General features: G+C 38.8%; 1 protein-coding gene across 5 annotated transcripts in view; it reads left to right on the top strand.

The window, feature by feature from the left end:
* fmr1 (fragile X messenger ribonucleoprotein 1) overlaps positions 1–22,416 on the top strand; it is a 71,748-nt gene that overhangs the window by 33,764 nt on the left and 15,568 nt on the right. For all 5 annotated transcript variants that reach the window (XM_072595602.1, XM_072595599.1, XM_072595598.1 and 2 more), the window contains exons 8-11: positions 8,742–8,912; positions 14,264–14,342; positions 14,427–14,536; positions 20,485–20,571. In XM_072595602.1, coding sequence (XP_072451703.1) covers positions 8,742–8,912; positions 14,264–14,342; positions 14,427–14,536; positions 20,485–20,571 — 447 coding nt within the window. The remainder of the gene's footprint in view (positions 1–8,741; positions 8,913–14,263; positions 14,343–14,426; positions 14,537–20,484; positions 20,572–22,416) is intronic.

Raw genomic sequence — 22,416 nt, 5'->3', positions numbered from 1 at the left:
CGAACTGAACAGAGGAATTGCATTATCCAAATCATTAAAACATTCCTGACAGTAAGCTTGAATTATGGCCTTTAACATTTGATTCCATCTTTCTAATGCCTGAATGTAGATGATAAGTTGAGATGTAAATTATTGGCATTGAGATTGTTCCCTTATCAACTTGGTCTCCAGATTGCTATTCCGACAAACTGATACGCACCTTTATAGCTGTACCTGTCAGGATATTCTGCAATATTAAAATTCAAATTTTTTTTGGCCACTTTAACTTCATAGCTGTTTTTTGCAAGTGAGATGAAATGTCTTAATTCCATCTTCTATAAATGTAAGCACTAAATACAGATTTCTACTAAAATCAAATCCCTCATTGGAATCAGAATCATCCTCTAAATTACTATGTCTTCTTTCTTCCTTTACTTTTTCTCCAGCCATTTCATGTCTCACTTCCTGTTTTTTATGGAGTTTAAACTTTTTTACTTTTTACCCTTTTCTCACTTCTTGCTGATCTGAACTTCTCATCCGGCTCTTTTTTTCTCTTGTCTTTTCCATACTCCTCTTCCAATTCAAGTTTTTAAAATTTCTCGTTTTTGTTCCTCTAATTGAAGTTTTTTTTCCCTATTTCAGACTTAATCTTCACTAATTCTCAATGACATAGCAATTTCAGGTATCGCCCCTTTGAACTTTGAATGCTAGAACTCACTTTAAGTATCTCATCCTTATGAGATTCTGTTCTAATTTTCTTTCTTTGGTTTTTCTGTTAACTCTCTCCATTTAACCACAAAGATTTCAAATATTTCAGCATTCAATTTAATACAGAAATGTCCAAACCACAATTCCAGCAAATACTGTACAACTCTTGTTTCTGTTCTCTGAGAAGAGAGAGAGGGCTGGAGATGCTGAATATCAGAGTCGAGAATGTAGTGCTGAAAAAGCACAGCAGGTTAGGCAGTATCCGAGAATGCAGGAGAATCGACGTTTCGGGCATAAGCCCTTCATCAGGAATGTGGAAGGGGGCTGAGAGATAAATAGGGGGTGGAGGCATGGTAGCTGGGAAGGTTATAGGTAGATGCAGGTGGGGAGGATGGAACAAATGGGTGGGAAGGAAATTGCACATTCTTTTATTTGAAGATTCATAGATCTCGCTAAAACTGGATGAATTTTGACCCTGCAAAGAACCTTCACTTTACTCCAGCCGATAGTAATATTTTGCTCCCTCAAAGCCTGCACGTTACAGTGGGTGAATTTGTGTGATTTGTTAACAGATATCAGTCACTGATGGCTTCTTGTTAACATTGATCAGGCCTGTATAGCTGAGCTGCACAAGGGTAACTGTTAAGATCTTGGTTTAATACTGAACCAATTAGGTCACAGATTGAGACCTGATTTGATAGGCCCCCATAACAACCTTCGATGCACTGAAGTCTTTGAGGGGGGGGTCACAATCTGTTTAGAATCAGAATTTTTGCTTTTGGCTTGATGCTATTTTCTCTAGTTAATGCCTCTTTTTGAGACACTTAAATAAGATGCCAATGAATTCCACTAAGTATTTAATGTGTGTTCCTCAAACGCATGTATTCATATATTGTATAATATCATTTTCTCTGACTACTCAACAGCCCTCTCTTTCAGGACCTTTTCTCTTATTAACTGCTATGACACGCGAGACTTCTTGTTAGCCTGCATTGCTTGTAAATTATTAATAACAGTATCTCCTCTGATGGGGACTTTTTCTCTTTGAAAGAACCTTCACACTACCTGCCATTTATATTGTTCCTACTTTTTGTATTAGTAAACTCTTGTTACGCAACAGCATTTTCTTTTTCTCTTTATTCTTCCTTTCCAAACACACTGAGCAATTGACAATTAAGACTTAAAGATATAATTAAAATGCACGTCATCAAGACAAATCTCCAGACACCCAGAAGCCACTCTAGTAACAAATCAAAAACAAAGCTTAAGACCATGTGTTTCTCCTTCTTACCAAACAGTATTGAAACAAAAGTCAAACTTAAAGCTATATATCATTGCGCCACTTCAGAAGCTAATCTGACCAACAATAATCATAACTTATGAACTTCCATCACAGTAACAATACAATATTTGAAGTCTGTGGGTAATAAATGCACCTCGAGCTGAGTAACAATGACTAGCGAGGTGAAGTTTTAATTGCATCGCAAATTATTTCACTGACAGCCCATTGCAATCTATAATGGCACCCATACGCTTTTTTTTGCCGTAATGGATGGAAATCGGTACTTTCCAACTGATATAGTACTTGTGATAGTAAAGGCAGAATTTGAAAACTATTCTAATGGTCATGAGTTACGTAAACCAAGTATAAGAGTTCATACATAGCGTGCATTTTTGACATTATTTTTGGGAATTAAATTACTGGGTTAGTTTCCTGCACCGTTATTCAGAATGTGAATTTGCTGAGAGATATTGGTGCTTTTCAAAAAAAAAATTCTTTGTTATGTATTTCTGAAGAATCTGTTCCTAAATTTTAAGGTACAGTAACTTATGGTTCTGCCTGCCCTTCTCTCTTTCGGTTCTCGTGGATGTAGTCTCAAAATCTTGCAATGCTTCACCAAAATGGCATTACTTTTTGTTTATAAGTTTTAGTAATGATCATAAGATCCTAGGGGTATGACAGGATAGATGTGAAGAGGATGTTTACTCCACTGAGCAAATCTAGAATTGGAGATCAATTTTTAAAAGTAAATTATCACTCATTTATAACCAATGGGGTGAATTTTTTTCTTCTCTCTTGAGTGTCATAGGTCTATGGAACTCTCTTAAAAAGGCAGTGGAAGCAGGATCTTTGAACATTTTTAAGGCAGTGGTGGATAAAGTCTTCATGAGGGAAGAGCTGAAAGATTATTGGAGTTGACAGGAATGTGAATTTGAGGTTAGATTTGCATCAGCCGCAAGTTTATTAAACAGCAGAATGAACTGAAAGGGTTGAGTGGTCTACATCTGCTCCTTTTGGTCAGTTTTTGTGTGTTTTAATAGACAGTAGACAATAGGTGTAGGAGTAGGCCATTCGAGCCAGCACCACCATTCATTATTATCATGGCTGATCATCCACAATCAGTATCCTGTAGCTGCCTTATCCCCATAACCCTTGATTCCACTAACTTTAAGAGCTCTGTCCATCACTTACTTGAAAGTATCCAGAGATTTAGCCTCCACTGCCTTCTGGGGCAGAGCATTCATATATCCACCACCTTCTGGATGAAGAAGTTTCTCTGCAACTCTGTTCTAAATGGCCTACCCCTTATTTTTAAACTGTGTCCTCCGGTTCTGGACTCACTCATCAGCGGAAACATGCTTCCAGCCTCCAGAGTGTCCAATCCTTTAATAATCTTGTACGTCTCAATCAGATCCCCCCTCATCCTTCTAAACTCAAGCGTATACAAGCCCAGTCACTCCAATCTTTCAAAATATGAGACTCCCACCATTCCAGGAATTGACCTTATGAACCTACACTGCCCTGTCCTTCCTCAAATTTGGAGACCAGAACTGCACACAGTTGTCCAGGTGCGGGCTCACAGGGCCCTGTACAGCTGCAGAAGGACCTCTTTGCTCCTATACTCAATTCCTCTTGTTATGAAGACCAGCTTGCCATTAACTTTCTTCACTGTCTGCTGTACCTGCTTTCAATGACTGATGTAGAAGGACACCTAGATCTCGTTGTACTCTCCCCTTTACCTAACTTGACTCCATTTAATCTGCCTTCCTGTTCTTGCCACCAAAGTGGATGATCACACAATTATCCACATTAAACTGCATCTGCCATGCATCCGTCCACTCACCTAGCCTGTCCAAGTCACCCTGTATTCTCATAACATCCTCCACACATTTCACCCTGCCACCCAGCTTTCTGTCATCAGCAAATTTGCTAATATTACTTTTAATACCTTCATCTATATCATTAATGTATATTGTAAACTGTTGAGGTCCCAGCACCGAACCTTGTGGTACCCCACTAGTCACCACCTGCCATTCCAAAAGGGACCCGTTTATCACTACTCTTTGGTTCCTGTCAGCCAGCCAATTTTCAATCCAAGTCAGTATTTTGTCCTCAATACCACGTGCCCTAATTTTGCTCACTAATCTCTTATGTGGAACTTTATCAAAGGCTTTCTGAAAGTCCAGATACACTACATCACTAGCTCTCCCATGTCCATCTTCATAGTTACATCCTCAAAAAATTCCAGATGTTTAGTCAAGTACGATTTCCCCTCCGTAAATCTATGCTGACTGTGATCTGCCTTGTTATTGCTATCCAAATGAGTCGTAATTTCATCTTTTATAATTGACTCCAGCATCTTTCCCACCACTGACGTCAGGCTAACACGTCTATAATTCCCTGTTTTCTCTCTTCCTCCCTTCTTGAAAAGTGGGACAACATTAGCCACCCTCCAATCCACAGGAACTGATCCTAAATCTATAGAACATTGGAAAGTGATTACCAATGCGTCCACAATTTCTAGAGCCACCTCCTTAAGTACCCTGGGATGCAGACTATCAGGTCCTGGGGACTTATCAGCCTTTAGACCCAGCAGTCTATCCTTCATCATTTCCTGCCTAATATAAATTCCCTTCAGTTCATCCATTGCCCTAGGTCCTTCAGCCACTATTACATCTGGGAGATTGCTTGTGTCTTCCTCAGTGAAGACAGATCCAAAGTACCTGTTCAACTCTTCTGCCATTTCCTTGTTCCCCACAATAAATTCACCCGTTTCTGTCTTCAAGGGCCCAATTTTAGTCTTGACCTTTTTTTTACTTTTCACATATCTAAAAAAGTTTTTACTATCCTCCTTTTATATTTTTGGCCAGTTTGCCTTTGTACCTCATTTTTTATGCACATATTACCTTTTTAAGTTATCATCTGTTGCTCTTTAAATGTCTCCCACTCCTCCGGCTTCCCACTCATCTTTGCTATGTTATACATTTTTTTTAATCTTTATACAGCCCTTAACTTCTCTCGTCAGCCACGGCAACCCCCTACCTCCCCTTAGGATCTTTCTTCCTCTTTGGAATGAACTGATCCTGCACCTTCTGCATTATACCCAGAAATACCTGCCATTGTTGTTCTGTTGCCATCCCAGATAGGGTATTGAACCATTGAACTTTGGCCAGCTCCTCCCTCATAGCTCCGTAGTTCCCTTTGTTCAGCTGCAATACTGACACTCCCGTTTCTCCCTTTTCCCTCTCAAATTGCCAATTAAAACTTATCTAATTATAGTCACTACATCCTAAGCTTCTTTACTTTTGAGATTCCTGATCAAATCCGGTTCGTTGCACAACACCAGATCCAGAATTGCCTTTCCCTGGTAGGCTCCAGTACAAGCTGTTCTAAGAATCCACTCAGAGGCACTCCACAAACTCCCTGTCTTGGGGTCCAGTACCACCCTGATTCTCCCAGTCTACCTGCATGTTGAAATCCCCCATAACAACTCTAGTAATATCTTGGTGATCTTTTGTTTGATCATGGGAGCATCATAGCCTGATTGCACGCTCATTTGGTTTCCATTTGGAATCTTTGGAAATGTGATCCCACTGCCAGTTTATCTGAGATCAGCAAATGGATACAAGAAATCGTATTCCAATATAGATTTACAGAGCCTTGGAGCTCTAATCTATTTTGTTCTGGGTTTTGATACCACTGATGCTAAGCATTAAAGGAAAATAAAATATGCACTGTGGGCTAATGTTTGCTTCACTCCTTACTGAAGAAAACTGAAGTAATACATGGCTTCTTGAATGACACACAATCAAATCTATGCTGTGTATGAAATAATCCAAGCATAGTACTCAACTTTATTTTCAATAATCGCACCCTACTTCCCTTTGCAGATTATTGACTGCAACCCTAATTAAAATTTGAAAATAAAGCCCTGAAAATCTCCTACGGTTTTGAAATCATTCAACTTAAGTCCAAAATGTTCAACTGAAAAATTACCTTCTTGTTTCGTAATTGATCAGGACAAGAGAGACCACTGGAACATGTTTGCAGCAAGCCAGACATCAACTACAGTGCCTTTAGGTAGTAAGTTCAAGAATCGTGACTCAGTGATGATGAAGGAACAGCAATATATTTATAGTTGTTTTCTTCCTATTTGCAATAGAGGTCACAAATTTGTGAGATGCCGTTATAGAAGCCATGGTGAGTTGCCACAACTCATCTTGTAAGTGATTCATAATGCAGTCACAGTATGCTTGTGATGGAAGGAATGAATGTTTAAGCTGGTTGATGTGATGCCAAGCAGGCAGGCTACTTTGTTAGGATAGTGAGCTTCTTGAGTGTTGGAACTTTACTCACCGAGGTAGATGGATAGTATCCACCAAGCTCCTGACTTCTGCCTCATAGATAGTGGAAAGGATTTGGGGAATCAGAAGGTGAGTTGATCACTGCGGAATTTACAACCTGTGACCACTATACGTATAAACATATGGTTGATTCGTTTAAATTTCTGGTCAATACTAATCCCCCAATATATAAATGTAATTAAATGTCAAAGTTAAGTGATTAGACTCTCTTATTAGAGATGCTCATTGGCTGGCATGTCTGCTATTTACCATTTAATAGCCCTGGCTTGAATGTTATCCAGATCTTTGCAGCATGTGGGTACAGATTCTTTCACTGCCAGTGGAGATATGAATGGAATTGATTGCGGCTATTAGCAGCGAATATCGCTTCTTCTGACCTTATGAAAGGAAGTTTGTTGGTGAAGGCTGAGGACAATTCTTTGAGGAAATCCTGCAGTTGAGATATTGGCATTCAACAATTGCAACCATTTTCCTTTGCTAGGTATGACTTCAACAAGCGGACAGTTTTCCCCCTTGATGCACATTGATTTCAATCTTACTAGGGCTGATTAAAGCCGCAGTTGCTGCATTAACGTCATGGGTAGTCACTCTTACTTCACCTCTTGAATTCAACTCTCTGTCCATTTTTGGGCTAAGTCTGTAATGAGGTCTGAAGTCATCTGGCTCAGGCAGAACCCAAACTACATTAAGTACGTTATTGGTAACTGTTACTTTATAGAACTTTGAATGTAGGTTGATGGGTTAATAATAGGCCTTGAATTAATTTTTAAAATCCTCTTGACAGAACGTAGCTGGGCACTTTTCCATTCTGTATGATGGATTCCTGTGTTATTTCAATCCTGTAATTATGCATCTTCGGTACTGAGCCGTGATGTTTTTATGGCCTGTAGCATTTGCAGCATCCAGTACACTCAGCTGTTCCTTGTTTATCACTTTTTCTGGTATAATATACTCTGAAATCAATTGGCAGATCTTAGAAGGATACATCCAATTAAATCTTTATTTGCTGTATATGAAAGTCCAAAGTATTATTTTGTGTGTACTTACTGCATAGAGAAGCAATTGTATGTATGTTGCTATCCAACAATGAGCATGTGAAAAACAATAATGTAAGAAAGAATTTACCTACCCAAGTGATTGATGTATAGGCTTATTATAAATTTTGAGACTCTATCCACACTCCTTAGCCCAAATAATCTAGATTTCAAGTCTGTGGTTAAATTTTCAGTTGCACTTACGATCTTGTTTTCCTGTTGATTTCTTTATTACCTTCACTTCTGATATCTCTTAAGATCATTCCTATTTCTTAATCATATGCTGTATCTCAGTGATATCTTCTGAAGGCATAACATTAGTTTTCACACGTATGCTGACAACACCCAGCTCTGTCTAACTACTACTTCTCTCATTATGTTCACCGTTGCTAAGTTATCAAAGTCCTTAAATGACATTCAGTGTTGCAAGAGTAGAGATGTCCTACAATTAAATGTTGGAATGACTGAATGTATTCTCACTCTAAATTCTGTTCCCTAACTACCAGTGCAATGCATCTCCCTGGGAGCAGTCTGAAACTAGTCTGTTTGAAGCTATGTCATATTTAACCCAAGATGAGTCTACATGCACAGATTTGTCTTCTAAATAAGACTGCCTATTTCCTGCCAGTAGCCTTAACTCTGTGTCAGCTCATTTGCTCCTGAAATCCCCAATCATGTTTATGTTACCTCTAGACTTGACCAGTCCAGTGCTATCCTGGTCTCCCACATTTTACCTTCTGTTCAAAACTACTGCCTGTATTTTATCTCGCACTAAGTTATGTTCACCCATCACCTCTGTGCTTGCTGAATTACATTGACTTCGTCAAGCAACATCTTGATTTTGACATTCTCATCCTTATTTTCAAATCTATCCACAGTCTTGCATCTCTATTTCTGCCTCAGAGAGCTGCATGTATATTCTGGTTTCTTGAGCATACCCAATTTTAATCACTGCAGTAAATGTGGCCATACCATTGCTGCCTAGGCCCTAATTGCTGGAATTCCCTCTCTCCACTTCTCTTGCTTACCGCATTTCTTAAAGACACACCGTCCATTTTTTTACCCCATGTAAAATCATTGTGGGTATCTACCAGGCAAACATGATATCTTGTTTATTTTTAACACATTCGCCAAAGTTGAATATAAAGTGAAATTATCTCTTGATTTGTCTAGGACTTGTCAGGTGATCACATGGACATTGCAACACCAAAGCCCCTCTACCCAGAGGGTTAGAATTCTGAATTTGTCTAGCATTAAGAAGAATGTTAAGGAGCTCACTATATTTGCTTAGCCATAATGTTTTTCCAAGTTACATGTTATAAAGAAGAAACTCTCCTGATATTACATCTGTTTGTGCTTGTTTTAATTTTGCAGAGCTCTCGACAGCTTGCGTCACGCTTCCACGAGCAGTTTGTTGTACGAGAAGACCTCATGGGTCTCGCCATCGGTACGCATGGAGCCAACATCCAGCAAGCTAGGAAAGTGCCAGGCGTCACTGCAATCGAACTGGATGAAGAGACTTGCACTTTCCACATCTACGGTGAGGTGGGTTCCTTTAGAAGCTGTAATAAGTGCAATCGGATTGACAATTAATGGGTGGAGCTGCTGAGTTTCATTTATTTTCATAAACCCATTGCATCAGTTTCAACTGAAGAATATTGCTGAAAGAATGAAATCAATTTTTTGCAGCAAATCAACATTCCGTCTAACTGTTTTCTCTGCTGCGCAGACCTCCAAGGTCCGTGCCCAGCAGTGGCTTCTGGAATTGGCATGCATCTAACCTCTAAGTTGCTGCAAGTGCACTAAAACATCTCAATTTCTCTATACCTTGGATTCTGCATTCATTCTCCATTTAAGTAATACCAAGTTTTGTATTCTTCCTGCCAAACTGATCAACTTCACATTTGCCCACATTATGCTTCCATCAACCAGATCTTTGCACGCTCATTGAACCTAGCTATATCAATCTGCATTCTTGCTACATCATTTTGGCAACATACTTGTTACCTATCTTTGTATCATCTGCAAATTTAGCCACAATATCTTAAATTCTCTCATCTAAGTTATCGGTGTAAATTGTGAAAAATTGAGGGATCCAGCACAGACCACTGCAGTATATAATCATAGAGACCCTTGGGGTTTGCTAGCCTCTAAGCTTTGCAATTTGCTCTTTAAATCTCCTCTCCTATCTATCTTCCTTTCTTCATTTAATACACTGTCAAAGCCTGTGCCTTTGACCAAACCTATGACTGCTGTCTTTGGCATGGCATCTAAATTGCTTTATCGCTGTCATTCCTGTAAAGCATTTTGGGGCACTTTATTATGTTGTAGTGTAAAATATCATAAAATAAGCTGCCGTTTATCTCCGCAATCTTTACCAGTCATTTTATAGTGTGTTCCTTGTGATGATGTCTCTACGATGTTGGGGAATTACATTAGTTTGCCCCAGTGATATTCAAAAGAGATGAGTTTGTGTGTCAAAGTCAGAATGGTGCCTGATAAGGAATTGTAGTCCAGTTGGTTTGCTGCTGTTGTCCTCCTTGGCAGTAGTGGTTGCAATGAAGTGTAGGTCTTTTGAAGTAAACTTGAACATAGCAATGCATGGTCCATCTGGCTAAAAGGAGGAAGGTGCGAGACTGATGAGACTAACGAGTCCAGTTTGAAACCTGAGGGATCATCAGCTGACATTACGGGGTCTCATCACCTTCCATGTTTTAACGAAAGAAGGAAGCATAATTACTGGAGACAAATGAGAGTTTGTGGGATATCTTTCCAAAGAATGTCATTCTGTTTTGGTTATAATTATTTTTAAGTTGTGGAAAAATCATAAGTAGAGTACTCAATGAATAAAAGCTGACAAGCATGGAATTGCACAATTCAGTCAGAATTCCCATTCTAAGCAACAAATGTGAAAGCTTTGACCCTGACCAGAAATAATGATATATTAGATATTCCAGTTTAGTTCAATTAGAAATAATTGTTTCTTCTAAGCTACATAATGCTAATTTCAAGTCTTTCCTAGTTAGTACCAAATGAATGTAGCAAACATCAAGTAAACCTTTTTAAAGTTTTACATTTTGCTTTGAGAAAAATTGCCCATGAGTCTCTCTCAACTGTACAGTATGCAGAGTGTATGAGAGGCTATTATCAGTGGCTAGATGAAGCCCCTGAGCTATTCCAGACCTTAAGCTTATAATCTCAATGTAATCTTCAGCACTGACCAGAGTGCTGCGTTCTCGAGGTCCATCAAATGATGTATGAAACCAGGATCTGGTCTTGCTTTTTCAGGTGGATGTTGAAGCTTCATAGCGCTAGTTAAAAACAAGCAAGACATTAGTTAATAAGATAATGTTCAATTAACCATACCACACCTGATCATTTATCCCACTGATGTCCTAGGATCCAAAATGACAGCAGTGGTTGATTACAACATTCCACGGTTTTGACATGTTTTGAGATATGATAGAGTATGACACTGAATAAATGAGAGTCTTTTATTTGTCTGTTGTTTCTTTTTTTGAGGCGTAATGTGTTTTTGTTTTAGTGATGCAAGTAAACTGCTTTGGGTGTACAGATTGAAGCCAGGAGATTTTGCCTGTTAATTGTGGTGTCACGCTTTAATTATTGGGGGCAGCATGATGGGGGCAGAGATGAAAAGAGAAATGGGGGTAAAATATAGCAATTTCATAACAATGCAAGCAGATGCATTAATAAACAATCTGTTTTCAGTTTGTGACTTGTAGTGGTGATAGTTTGAGATTCTTGCTGTGAAACATTAGGGACTCAATTTTTCCATACTTAATTTTGTCAGGTAGCATAATGCAACTGTTAGTTGTTATGTATCACTTGGTGTAGCTATCCTTGAGGAATAGTTTAGATTAGATGACTTACAGTGTGGAAACGGGCCCTTCGGACCAACAAGTCCACACCGACCCGCGGAAGCGCACCCTACCCAGACCCATTCCCCTATATTTACCCCTTCACCTAACACTATGGGCAATTTAGCGTGGCCAATCCACCCAACCTGCACATTTTTGGATCGTGGGAGGAAACCGGAGCACCCGGAGGAAACCCACACAGACACCGGGAGAATGTGCAAACTCCACACAGAGAGTCGCCTGAGGCGGGAACTAAACCCGGGTGAGGTTTAGTTACTGCTGTGAGGCAGCAGTGCTAACCACTGTGCCACCCACTAAAGATAGATTAGGTTTTCTTTTAGATTAGAATACTTACAGTGTGGAAACAGGCCCTTCGGCCCAACAAGTCCACACCGATCCGCCGAAGCGCAACCCAACCAGACCCATTCCCCTACATTTACCCCTTCACCTTCACGGGCAATTTAGCATGGCCAATTCAGCTAACCTGCATTTTTTTTGGACTGTGGGAGGAAACCGGAGCACCCAGAGGAAAGACACAGGGAGAATGTGCAAACTCCACACAGATGGGAATTGAACCCGGGTCTGGCACTGTGAGGCAGCAGTGCTAACCACTGTGCCACCATGCCTTCTCATGTGCCAGCGTGCCTTCTTGAATAGTCTCTGGATTTTTCCAGAAAAATGTTTTGAAATTAAATTCCAGTTGATCCCAACCTAGAATAAACATGGTTCTTAGTATCTTTGTCCATTGAAGCCATTGTACTCTTAGAAAATTTAATTTACACGTGTGGCGATGTATGACTGTATTGTCTTGGTCAAGAGGATTGATAAATTTGTGAGCATTTCTAGTTAGTTTTTGATCTATTTTCTTTCTGTTTCATTGTGAAACTGTTTTGCTTAAATATTCTCACTAAATGTATCTCCATCAGTAAGTCCATCTCCAAAAGAGTTGGCTATGGAGTGTAAATGTCATTATGCAAATGCTGAAAGCACTTTTCTGTTTATGAATGCCCCTCTTTGGGGGGAGCTGCCCCTTGAAAGAACAGGGATTGTAGTCTCCTGGAAAAGTACGGGGCAAACAGTTGAATTAATATATTTTCTTGGTTACATTTTAGTGGAAAAGAAACCTATAGGCAATGAGTATAGTGCCATTGGGCCTCGAGATTGCTAAACTAATGAATTGTTAACAGTATTTGGAGGTTCATTCCTTTCTTGCTGCGTTTGGCATTTATTGCTAAAGGAATAGAGTAAGAAAGTTGGGAACTGTTGCTGCTACTGTACATGGCGTTATTGAGAATGTATCTGCAGTATTATGTACAATTTTAGTTCCCTAACTTGAAGACTCATACTGAAGGCAGTTCAAAGGAAGTGCCCTTCATTGATTCTAGAGATGAGAGGTTTGATAGTTTAGGGCTATACTGTTTGGAGTCAGAAGAATGAGAGCAGAGTTAATTGAGATATATAACATCAAGATGATTAACAGAGGAGATCTAGAAATGAAGTTTCCTCGGGCAAGCTAGAACAAGAGGTCATATTTTTAGGATCAATTGTAATAGGTTTTATTAAAATGGATGAGAAATTACTTAAAGAGTCCCAATCTGGGGGATTCATTACCTCAGAGTAGTGGATGCTGGGACATTGAGTAAATTTCAGGAGGAGATAGATTTTTAATTAGTATTGGGCTTAATGGGTTATGGGGAACTGGCAGAAAAGTGGAGATAAGGCCAAGATGAGATCTGTCATGATCATATGAAATGGCAGAGCAAACTTGAGGGGCTCAATTTTCTACTCCTTCTCGTTCTTTTGTTCTTATTTAACCTTAAGTGATTTGCACTGTCGTAATTTGTTGTAATTGCAAGGTGTTTTTTTTATCTTGGTTAGAAAGTTGGTAATTTGCTTCCCCTTCCCAGGAAATATGACTGAATCTCATGGAGTCATTCTAGTTGAGATTCGGAAGAATATGCCAGAGGGTCATTGGGTCCTTACGGCTGGCTCATGAGGCAAAAGTAACCCTTTTAAAAAGTAACATTCTATTCAGAGTGGCTGTAGAGCTGGAGATGTGCACAGAATTTGGTGCCGGGACTCCAGGGACACAGTCTTATGTTAAAAGTTTGAACAACCAGCTGAGCAGGTGTTGAGGCAGTATGAGTCACAGTGGTTTTTGAGGAACATTCACAGGCTGGATCTCAGAACATGGAGTGTTGAAATCCCTTAGGAAGAAGACTACGTTTCACAGGATTTTGTGACTCAGTGTGATTATTGACGTCTGAATGAGTTGCTGTCAAATCCACGAGATCTGTCTTGGTCACATGTACTGTTTATTAAATAGTGTGGTGTATATGAACACAACTTGCCTATTAATTCAGAATTACCTCAAATTCTGGATGTTACAGTTTGTGTAGGTTGTTTACTTTTCTGATTTTGTATGTCAAAATTTATTTTACGTGGTTTAAAACTCTGCAAACCTGTTGCTTTTCTCTGAGTAACTGAGATTTTAAACTTTGTCATCTTTAAATAAACACATTGCTGGTTCCTAACAAGATCGTAGCATGATTTAGCTGTCTTGTCAGAGATTGTAACACATGGCATGATGATCTCCATGACACCAAAATCATCTTAAAGATACTTTTATTCTTGTTGATCTTTCCACCGGGACTTGCCCCTTTATTATGTGGAGGATGGTTTCTTTTGAAAAGTAAGGAAGCCTTTTCAAGAAAAGTAACTCATCTTCCTATATCTGCATGATGTTTCTCATATTCCTGTAATTAGTGAGATTTTATAATGTTGATGTGTGCCTACATGTCTCTCCTTAAGCTAGTTATTGGAAGGTGTGTCCCTAGCACCGTACACCGATAGGAACCGATGCTTTTAATAAGGAGGAAGCAAACTGGTCAGATCACCCTTCAAATTGCATTGCAGTATAACTATATACAGAAATGGTAACGTTAATATAATTAATTTAGTTGAAATTAATGTTTCCTCTAGGCGACATTCTTCCTTTAATATCAATCTGATTTATAGGACCAGGAGGCAGTCAAGCAAGCCAGAAATTATCTCGAGTTTACGGAAGACTCTGTACAAGTACCAAGGAATCTAGTAGGTAAGTCCAATTTAAGAAATGCACCAAAGTGAATATTATTAATTTTTGGATTTATAAAATGGAACTGGTCCATTCCTTCTCCAGGAAAAGTAATAGGCAAAAACGGGAAGCTCATACAAGAAATTGTAGACAAATCGGGAGTTGTCCGAGTGAGAATTGAAGGAGATGGTGACAAAAAGATTCCACGTGAAGAGGTGTGTTGTGCTTTTGTTGTGATTATTTGACACATGGTATACTGCTTGTTATTGATCTAAGTATGATGTCTCTTCATAAACTCTTACCATCCTCATCCTCCACTTACCAGACTGAGCATCCCTTCCCACCCATCTACCTCAGGACCTGACACAATTGAAGAGCTTGGCATGTCCTGGACTTTCTCATTTAACAACTGCCTCTCAAACTCTCCCAACCCCCACCAACACATTTGTTCAGCCCCTTGATTCATCTAGAAAGTTCAACCTCACATTTTCACATAAATTGCACCCACATTCCACTTGTTAGTTCTCACCAACTCCTAAGTTTCACCATATTAATATTGTGGAATGCACTACCACACCCCAAACGTGATTTCCATCTAATACCTTTTATGTGCTATTAAACTTGCTAGAAGTACTCTAACCTCAATGTACCTGTTTCCAGTCTGCTCCTTATTACTTAGCATTTTTTAAGTATAGCTTTTTATAAAGAAAAATTATTAAATACACGCAGTTGTTTTGTCACATGGACCTTAAACATTGCTAATCAGATGCATGCAATCAAAGCTGTCTTTTTAAACTAAACACGACTGAAATGCAAAAAAAAACAACTTTTGAAAGGAAAGAACAATTTATATCGCATGGGAAGTGGATGTGGATTGATTAAACTGTGGTTGGCATGGAGGAATGGCAGGAACCGTTAAATCTTTGAGGCAACTGATTAAATTAAAAAGTGGCAAGTCAACTTTGCAAGTTAGTTTAACTTGCCTCAAACAGATCAGTTGGTTTTCTTGCATTTCTGTTCTGATGAGTAGAACACAACATGTTTTGACATTGTTTTGTTTTAGCTGGGATTAAATGATAGATGAATGTACATTGCAAGCAAGTTGCTTGCAACTATTTCACAGAAAATGTTAGAATTTGTTCTCCTGCAGCAAATGAAGAATTTTTGGCAACTATATCATAATTTGACTTGCATGGTTGTGAGAAAGCAGTTTCCCTTGTAATACATGACATAACATTTCTATCATTCTCAACCAATGTCACTAATTACTTTATCCAATGCCATAGGAATACTTTTGTGCTTTTTTTTTCCTGAAAGAAAACGTGTCCAGTCCATCTTTAAATCTCGAGGATACACCTTTGCTATATTGAAATTGCAGGCTCGAGCTTAAACCAAAGAGAAACTGAGTACTCCATATGAACACCAAATATTAGATGTGTGTGTCTGCAAACCCTTAACTGATTTACATGAACTCACTAAGTCTTTAACGGCATTTAGATGTTTACATCCTTACACACGGCTACATCGACATTTTAGGTAGAACACTAATGTGTTATCTTCGATATAGCTTAAGGTTCCTTTCCTTCCAAGGCAGCACTATCTCTGTCTTGCTGAGAGCAGTATCATGAGAATGCCAGTATGAATTTAAGAAGTCTGAGTTGGCATTTGATCATTATGCAACATCTTGGAAAGTTATTGTGCCTGAAAGGATGGAGTCAGTTGCATCATGTCTCCAAGTGACATACCTCCAATGGTTACATTTCAAAGTATCAGGTTTCCCTGAATAAAACAAGCTTAAATGGCTGAAATAACCAATTTTTTAACAAGTCATCATTTAATAATCTAACTGATGCAAAAAGGATAAATGACTGAAAAATGACAACAGGAAGCCATACCGTCTTTTATTCCCTTCAGGCTTTCACTCTTGAAACAGCAAGTTATTATCGTGCTGGAGTTATGAGCTCCTACTCAATTTATAGTTTAGAAGTTCAGAGGAAAATATTAAAAATGCCAAATGTTTAAATCATTCAGCAGTGAAGCCAGTTTCCTAGCCACAAAATCCGTGCTCACCTGCTTCAGGCCTTAGAATTTATCATTCTGGAAACTTGTATTTTTTTTTAATTAATCCAATTAAAATTAGCAATGCGCATTATTTGTTTCTTCCTTTCTCATTTTTTCGTAGTTGTTAGAGGTAAGGATCTCTATTGGCATTTTGACCAGAAGAGTTTTTTTTTCCTGAGTCAGGGAACCTTAATTGAGATAAAAAGTGGCTTCAAATTGTCTTCCTTTTTAAAACTATCTGAAATTAACATGAGGAAATCTTACTATTCTTCTTACTGGTCAATATGTATTTACAGAGCACAAGCTGCAGCAAATTGTTTTTCTCGGCTTCAGACAGGTGCATTTACAAAATTGTTCAATATAAATTTTGCCTTAAGATTTTTTAAAATTGTTCTCTAGCTTTTCTTCAAATAAATTTGAAAAGCACCGGAGCCGAAGTCATTAGAAATTGAAGAAAATGTTGCATCAGTACAGCTTATTCAATGATATTGATACATTCTAGGACATCAGATATGTAGCACTTGCTTAGAGTGTACAGTTCAAATTAATCACATTATCATGACTCAAGGCAAATATATTAAGGCCAAGGCTGTGTTTTCAGATTGCAAGCCCTTTAAATGAACATTTTTTTTTTAAAAAGAGCTTACTGGATAAATTATTGCAACAATAATTTCTGTGTGAGCCCTTACTTCAGAAATAAGTTAGAGTGGATTTCAAATGATAAATTTGTGGGGGGGGGGGGGAGAGTAATAGAATATGAGTCAGATCCTCAAACTATAATCTTATTAAAAAGAAAAGAACATGGAAAAAAAATTAACGCCTTGCGTATGTGCCAATAAAGACTTCATCAAGTCTATAACAGCAACAATTCTGCAGATACACAAGATTTTTAAAAATAGTCAGTTCTTTTAGCATTCATTGACTTCATATTGAAATAAAACAATCATTTGCAATCTGCAGAGAGATTCCATGACCAACAAAACACTTGGAAGCATAGATGGTTCACTTGAATTAACCTTAATCACACAACATCTATTGTATATCTATCTCTCTGGCACTTGGTTTGTCTCATATTTCATACTGCAGTAATAAAGATGCAGATCACAATTTTGCAGGCCACCGACACGCCAATATGCAAGGAATATAGGAATATAAATCTTCCACAGTTTTAAAATGGAATACACAATGATTCAAATATTGAATATTGTCTAAATGTGTTTTGATGTTAATTTTGCATTTTCTCAGTAGACTAATTCTGAGCATCCAATTCTAAAAATCAAGTTTATAAACAAAATGTTACAGCATTTATAACAAATTAACAAAACTTAGCTATGCAGTTGCATTTTATGATATAATCCATTGAAGCATTGTAGCTTCAAGGAACCATGGCTTGAGCTCGTGAAACTTCACAAATATCATTTCACTAACTAAATGAAGCATCTGAAGCATTTATCAGACTAAAATCTGAGATAATGCAATCTTTAGAATAGTATTAAGGGCTGTCTGATTTCTGAATCAAATGAACACCACAATACTTTGAAGTTGGGTGTAATGAAACCCCAGACAGTGAGGTGAGTTGTTAACTGAGCTGCCAGAACCTGTTTCTTAAATCCTTCTTTATGACCAATCTCAGTAGAAATCATTGTATGAAACCTGGACCAGTCACTCATCTTTGTCTTTGAGTTGGAAGTCCCGTTGAAGGACTTAACTATTATTAAGAGAAAGTGAGGACTGCAGATGCTGGAGATCAGAGTCGAAAAGTGTGGCACTGGAAAAGAACAGCCGGTCAGGCAGCATTCGAGGAGCAGGAGAGTTGACATTTCGGGCATAGCCCTTCATCAGGAATTATTATTATTTCAATGGACACTTTGTATCCGTACCAATGTTTAGATGATTTCGTAAACAGCAGAATTTTCCACTTGTTCAAGTAGAGGTAAAATGTCCTGTTCTTCATGGAAGATCAGTCATTTTTGGGCACTTAAATGAAAATATTTGAAAGTAGATCAGTGCAACTTGACAGTTTGTTGGGAAGGGGCTGAAAACATGATAATATAAATAGAAAGTCTTTACACTCATAGATTGGTTATGCAATTTGTAGGCAGCTGGTCAATCTTTGTGCACCAGCTCCCTGGTTCTGACACTGGGCTTATCTAGTGAGATGTAGTGAAAATCACAGGAGGCAGATGCTTCAGAGGCAAAGGAAACTCTAATGTTATTAAAACAAGCAAAATCGAGAATATATATAATCCCTGACAAGAAAATGAATATTTGGGGAAAAAATGCGATGCATCAAGTGAAATGAGACCTGTCTGACAGCTAGTAACACCCTAATTAACCCTTTCAGCCCTGACTTGGTACGGGTTTTAATTAGCTGTTAATTATTGGGTGGCAGAGGGAGAGATAGTAAATGCAAATCCCATCCTGTTTCCTTGCCTGGGGAGTGCACCATCAGCCCTGAAGCCCACCTTTCCTACCCTATCTCACTGAGCTGGGACAGAGGGTCTCGATGACTTTATGCTCACCCCCAAGTGGCTTCTCTTGGCTTGAGCAGTGGTGGATATCACTGGTAATGTCCCAGTCGGTCTCTCAGCTCTCCAGTCACTTCTCATCAGTACGTGGGGGTTCTGGATTGGAAGATTGCTCACTCTCCTTTCCCTGAATCTATGACTGGTTGTGGCTAATTCTCTTGATGCTGGCTGCACCTCCTGCTGAACAAACCCCAGAGATCATGGTTTCCCAGTTATACTCATTGCCGGTTTCCCTTATCTCCCACTAAATCTGGATTGGATCACTGAGCTGCTGTTCCTTCTCTCGGGACTGAATGAGCTTCGGTGAGGTGTGAGTGATACTCCAATTGAAGTGAGTGGGTTTCCGGTAGCTTTGAATGACCATTATTTCTCTTGGATGGGTGTGGGTTAAGGTATTGCTGATTGTGTGAAGGCCATTCAGGGCAAACAGGTTTGCATGTCATACAATGTTCTGTATCTCTACGTCCGAGCAAATGATTACAACTAGAATGGTTTCATAATTTGTAGGCCCCAAGATGTCTTGGTTGTTTGCTCTGCAGGCTGATGTTCATTGTCTTGAGCTGAAGTGTTTGTGGGGGTCTTCCTTTGGCCTTACAAGCTAAACCCCTGTTCCAAACAGCTGCCCCTCGGCTTGCATATTGCCGAGTCCTTCTCAGCCAGAGAGCTCAGCGACTGTTAGTTCAAATTTGAATTCCACAAATTCCTATGCCAAGTTGAGAGGGTTTTAGTCCAGGGTATCTGATGGGAATTTATGCCTTCCCTTCAGCACTAACATGAAATAACGTGAGTTACACCAGGAAATAAATGGGGGAGGAGAAGAGTGAGTGAGAGTTCACAACCATTTCGATGAATGCTGTTAGTGAAGTCGTAAATGTGATAAAAAATGTTAGACAAAATCTTCTCTACTCTTTTGTTTGACCACCTGTGCTGGATGAAGATTTATAATTCATCACTTTGTAGGCATAGCTTTATTGACTTTGAAGGCTCCTTGTGACAAGTTTAGTTTTACTTTTATTGGCTGAAAAAGCTGAAAGCGTTTCCGAATTAATGAAAGGTATCATCTCCATAAATCAAGCTGGTTTATAACAACAAAATCCTCTGAAATATCTATCTATCCCATCTGTTTTAATTTGCTAGAAATAGAATGTCATGTTCAAGGGCTACTGCACAAAAATAACCAAAGTTTCTGACTTCTTGTAGGGGAAATAAATAGAATCACTCAATATTATCTCTAATAGATATGGCTAACCATCCAAGATTCTCATCATTGATAGAAGAAGTCAATTTCTCAGCATCCATAGTGGCTCTGAATGTTGTGTGTGCGTGTGTACATAATGGATTAGCAAAGCTGCTTCAGTGAACCAGAACTTGCATGTGTGCTAACAAAGCATGAACCATCTGCTTCACAATCCGATTAAAGTCATCTTACAGTATATCTTGCTATTTGGTCATGAGTATTTAAATATTTAATGATTTATGTTCATTATAGCTTTTTCCCAAAAATAATTTAGTAATCTGCAAGAATTTTGAGACTCAGGCATAAATAAAATACTTAATTCAAAAATCACTTACAGGGCATGGTTCCGTTTGTGTTTGTTGGAACAAAGGAGAGCATAAGCAATGCACGTGTTCTATTGGACTACCATCTGAACTATTTAAAGGTAAGAACTAAAATTTTCCTTTGCAGGACTGACTGATAACCTTTTGATTCCTAACTTTTTAAATTTTTTTGTAATGGAGCCGATATTGTTTTACTAATATCACTGCCTATATTGTCAAAATTGAGTGAAGTCAGCCAGAATTCATTGAAATTCGCTGGAGGAAAATGTTCATCTGTCATGAGGATAGATAGAAAAAGTTGACAGTTTTCTTCTTTGAGAGAGGAAGGCTAGGAGGTGATCTGATAGAGGTTTTTAAAATCGTGATTGGGCTCGAAAGAGTAGATAAGAAGAAAATGTTCCTCCTTGTAAAAGGAAGAAGAATGAAAGGGTCTAAATTTAAAATGATTTGCAAAAAAAGCAAGGCTGATATCAGAAAAAGCTTTTTCACTCTGCAAGTAATTAGGGTATGGAATGCCTGGAAACGTGATTGAGGCAGGTTCAGTTAAGGCATCCAAGAGGACATGGCTGATTAGTTGGATATAATAAGCAAGGATATGGAGGGAAACCAGGAGTTTGGCACCAGGTAATGATACTCACGTGAAGAGCAGTGCATGCACAAAGGGTCAAATGACTTGTGTGCCATCAGATTTCTGTGAACTGCTGCAAACTTCTAAATTCCACACTAACCTCTCTGCGCTGACCCCTACACTGTTTCAAGCTAAGGAAATAGTATCTTGTTGTCTCCCATCCACTGGTACAACCTTCCGGACTGAACACAGAGTTATCATACTTCTGACCTTGAACACCACTTCTGTTTTCCATGAGAGAGTAGATGCTGTTGGTTGAGGAAAGCTATTCAGCAGACAGTGTAAGTGGAAGAAGGTAATCTTGTACTTCAGGATGGAAATTTCCTGATGGTAGTTTGGGTAGTCCACACCACCAGGGTTCACTCTCAAGTTTTGACCACTTTCCCATGCATAGGACCTTCTCTTCACCTGAATTTTCCATGATTTTCCCATCTTCTATATTGCAGTACTGTTTACACCTCCTCTGAACATTTCTTTTGTGTCTTGTATACCAACGTTCCCTTTTGCTTTTAACTTTACACAATAATTTTTGTTATTTAGTCACCCCTGTCCATCCTTTCTCAGATCATTCTCTTTACGCTTTCTTACTCAATCACAACCCTGCATGGTAGACCTTGCACGCCAGACAATAGTGTACCCTGATGAGGCATTGTAATTTAGATTTAAAAAGTAAGCATTTTTAAAAAGTATTTGTTAGTATTGAAGTGAACTTCCCTTGGCAATCTCCAATACTTTTAACACGATCCTCTAGGTGGCTCCCGAGGATCACCATCTCTGCTTTCTTAAAATGCAGTAACTAAAAACCTCCTCTTTTAACAGCAAAAGGTAAGGTTGCCAATAGTCTTACCAAAGATAGGGCTGCTCTCTTGTTAGAGATAGATGACTGGTAGTGCTTTAATCTGAGGATCACCATGCCTCAGAGAAGGGAAGAGATTAAGAAGGAGAATCCTTCATGGTGAACTCAGCTGCTAAGATAATTGAACCGCATTGTTGATATCACACTGCATCGCAAACCAGCCATACTTTTAATAGACCACTTTGCTGATTGCATCCCCATCCCTTGTTGCATTTGTCTTCAAATTCCGATGTTCCATTTACCACCCTCAATCTGCTGAGAATTCTCTTTGGTGCCCTGTTCTTGGCCTGCAAATGCAGTGGCTCCACCCAGTGTTGTCTGTTTTCAGTCATGCAAACTGATATGACTTTGGCCCAGTATGCCAGTGGGCCTGTGAGTAAACTTAAGCTTAATTCGTGGGTCTGACAGAAGTTTTTGAATTTGCAGCCCATTAACCAATCTGGAAGAGAGATTTGAAATTTT

Source organism: Chiloscyllium punctatum, chromosome 25 (assembly GCF_047496795.1).
Source record: "Chiloscyllium punctatum isolate Juve2018m chromosome 25, sChiPun1.3, whole genome shotgun sequence".
In the NCBI taxonomy this organism is placed as follows: domain Eukaryota; kingdom Metazoa; phylum Chordata; class Chondrichthyes; order Orectolobiformes; family Hemiscylliidae; genus Chiloscyllium; species Chiloscyllium punctatum.
Note: the sequence above shows the minus strand (reverse complement) of the source record. Positions and strands in the feature narration are given on the sequence as shown.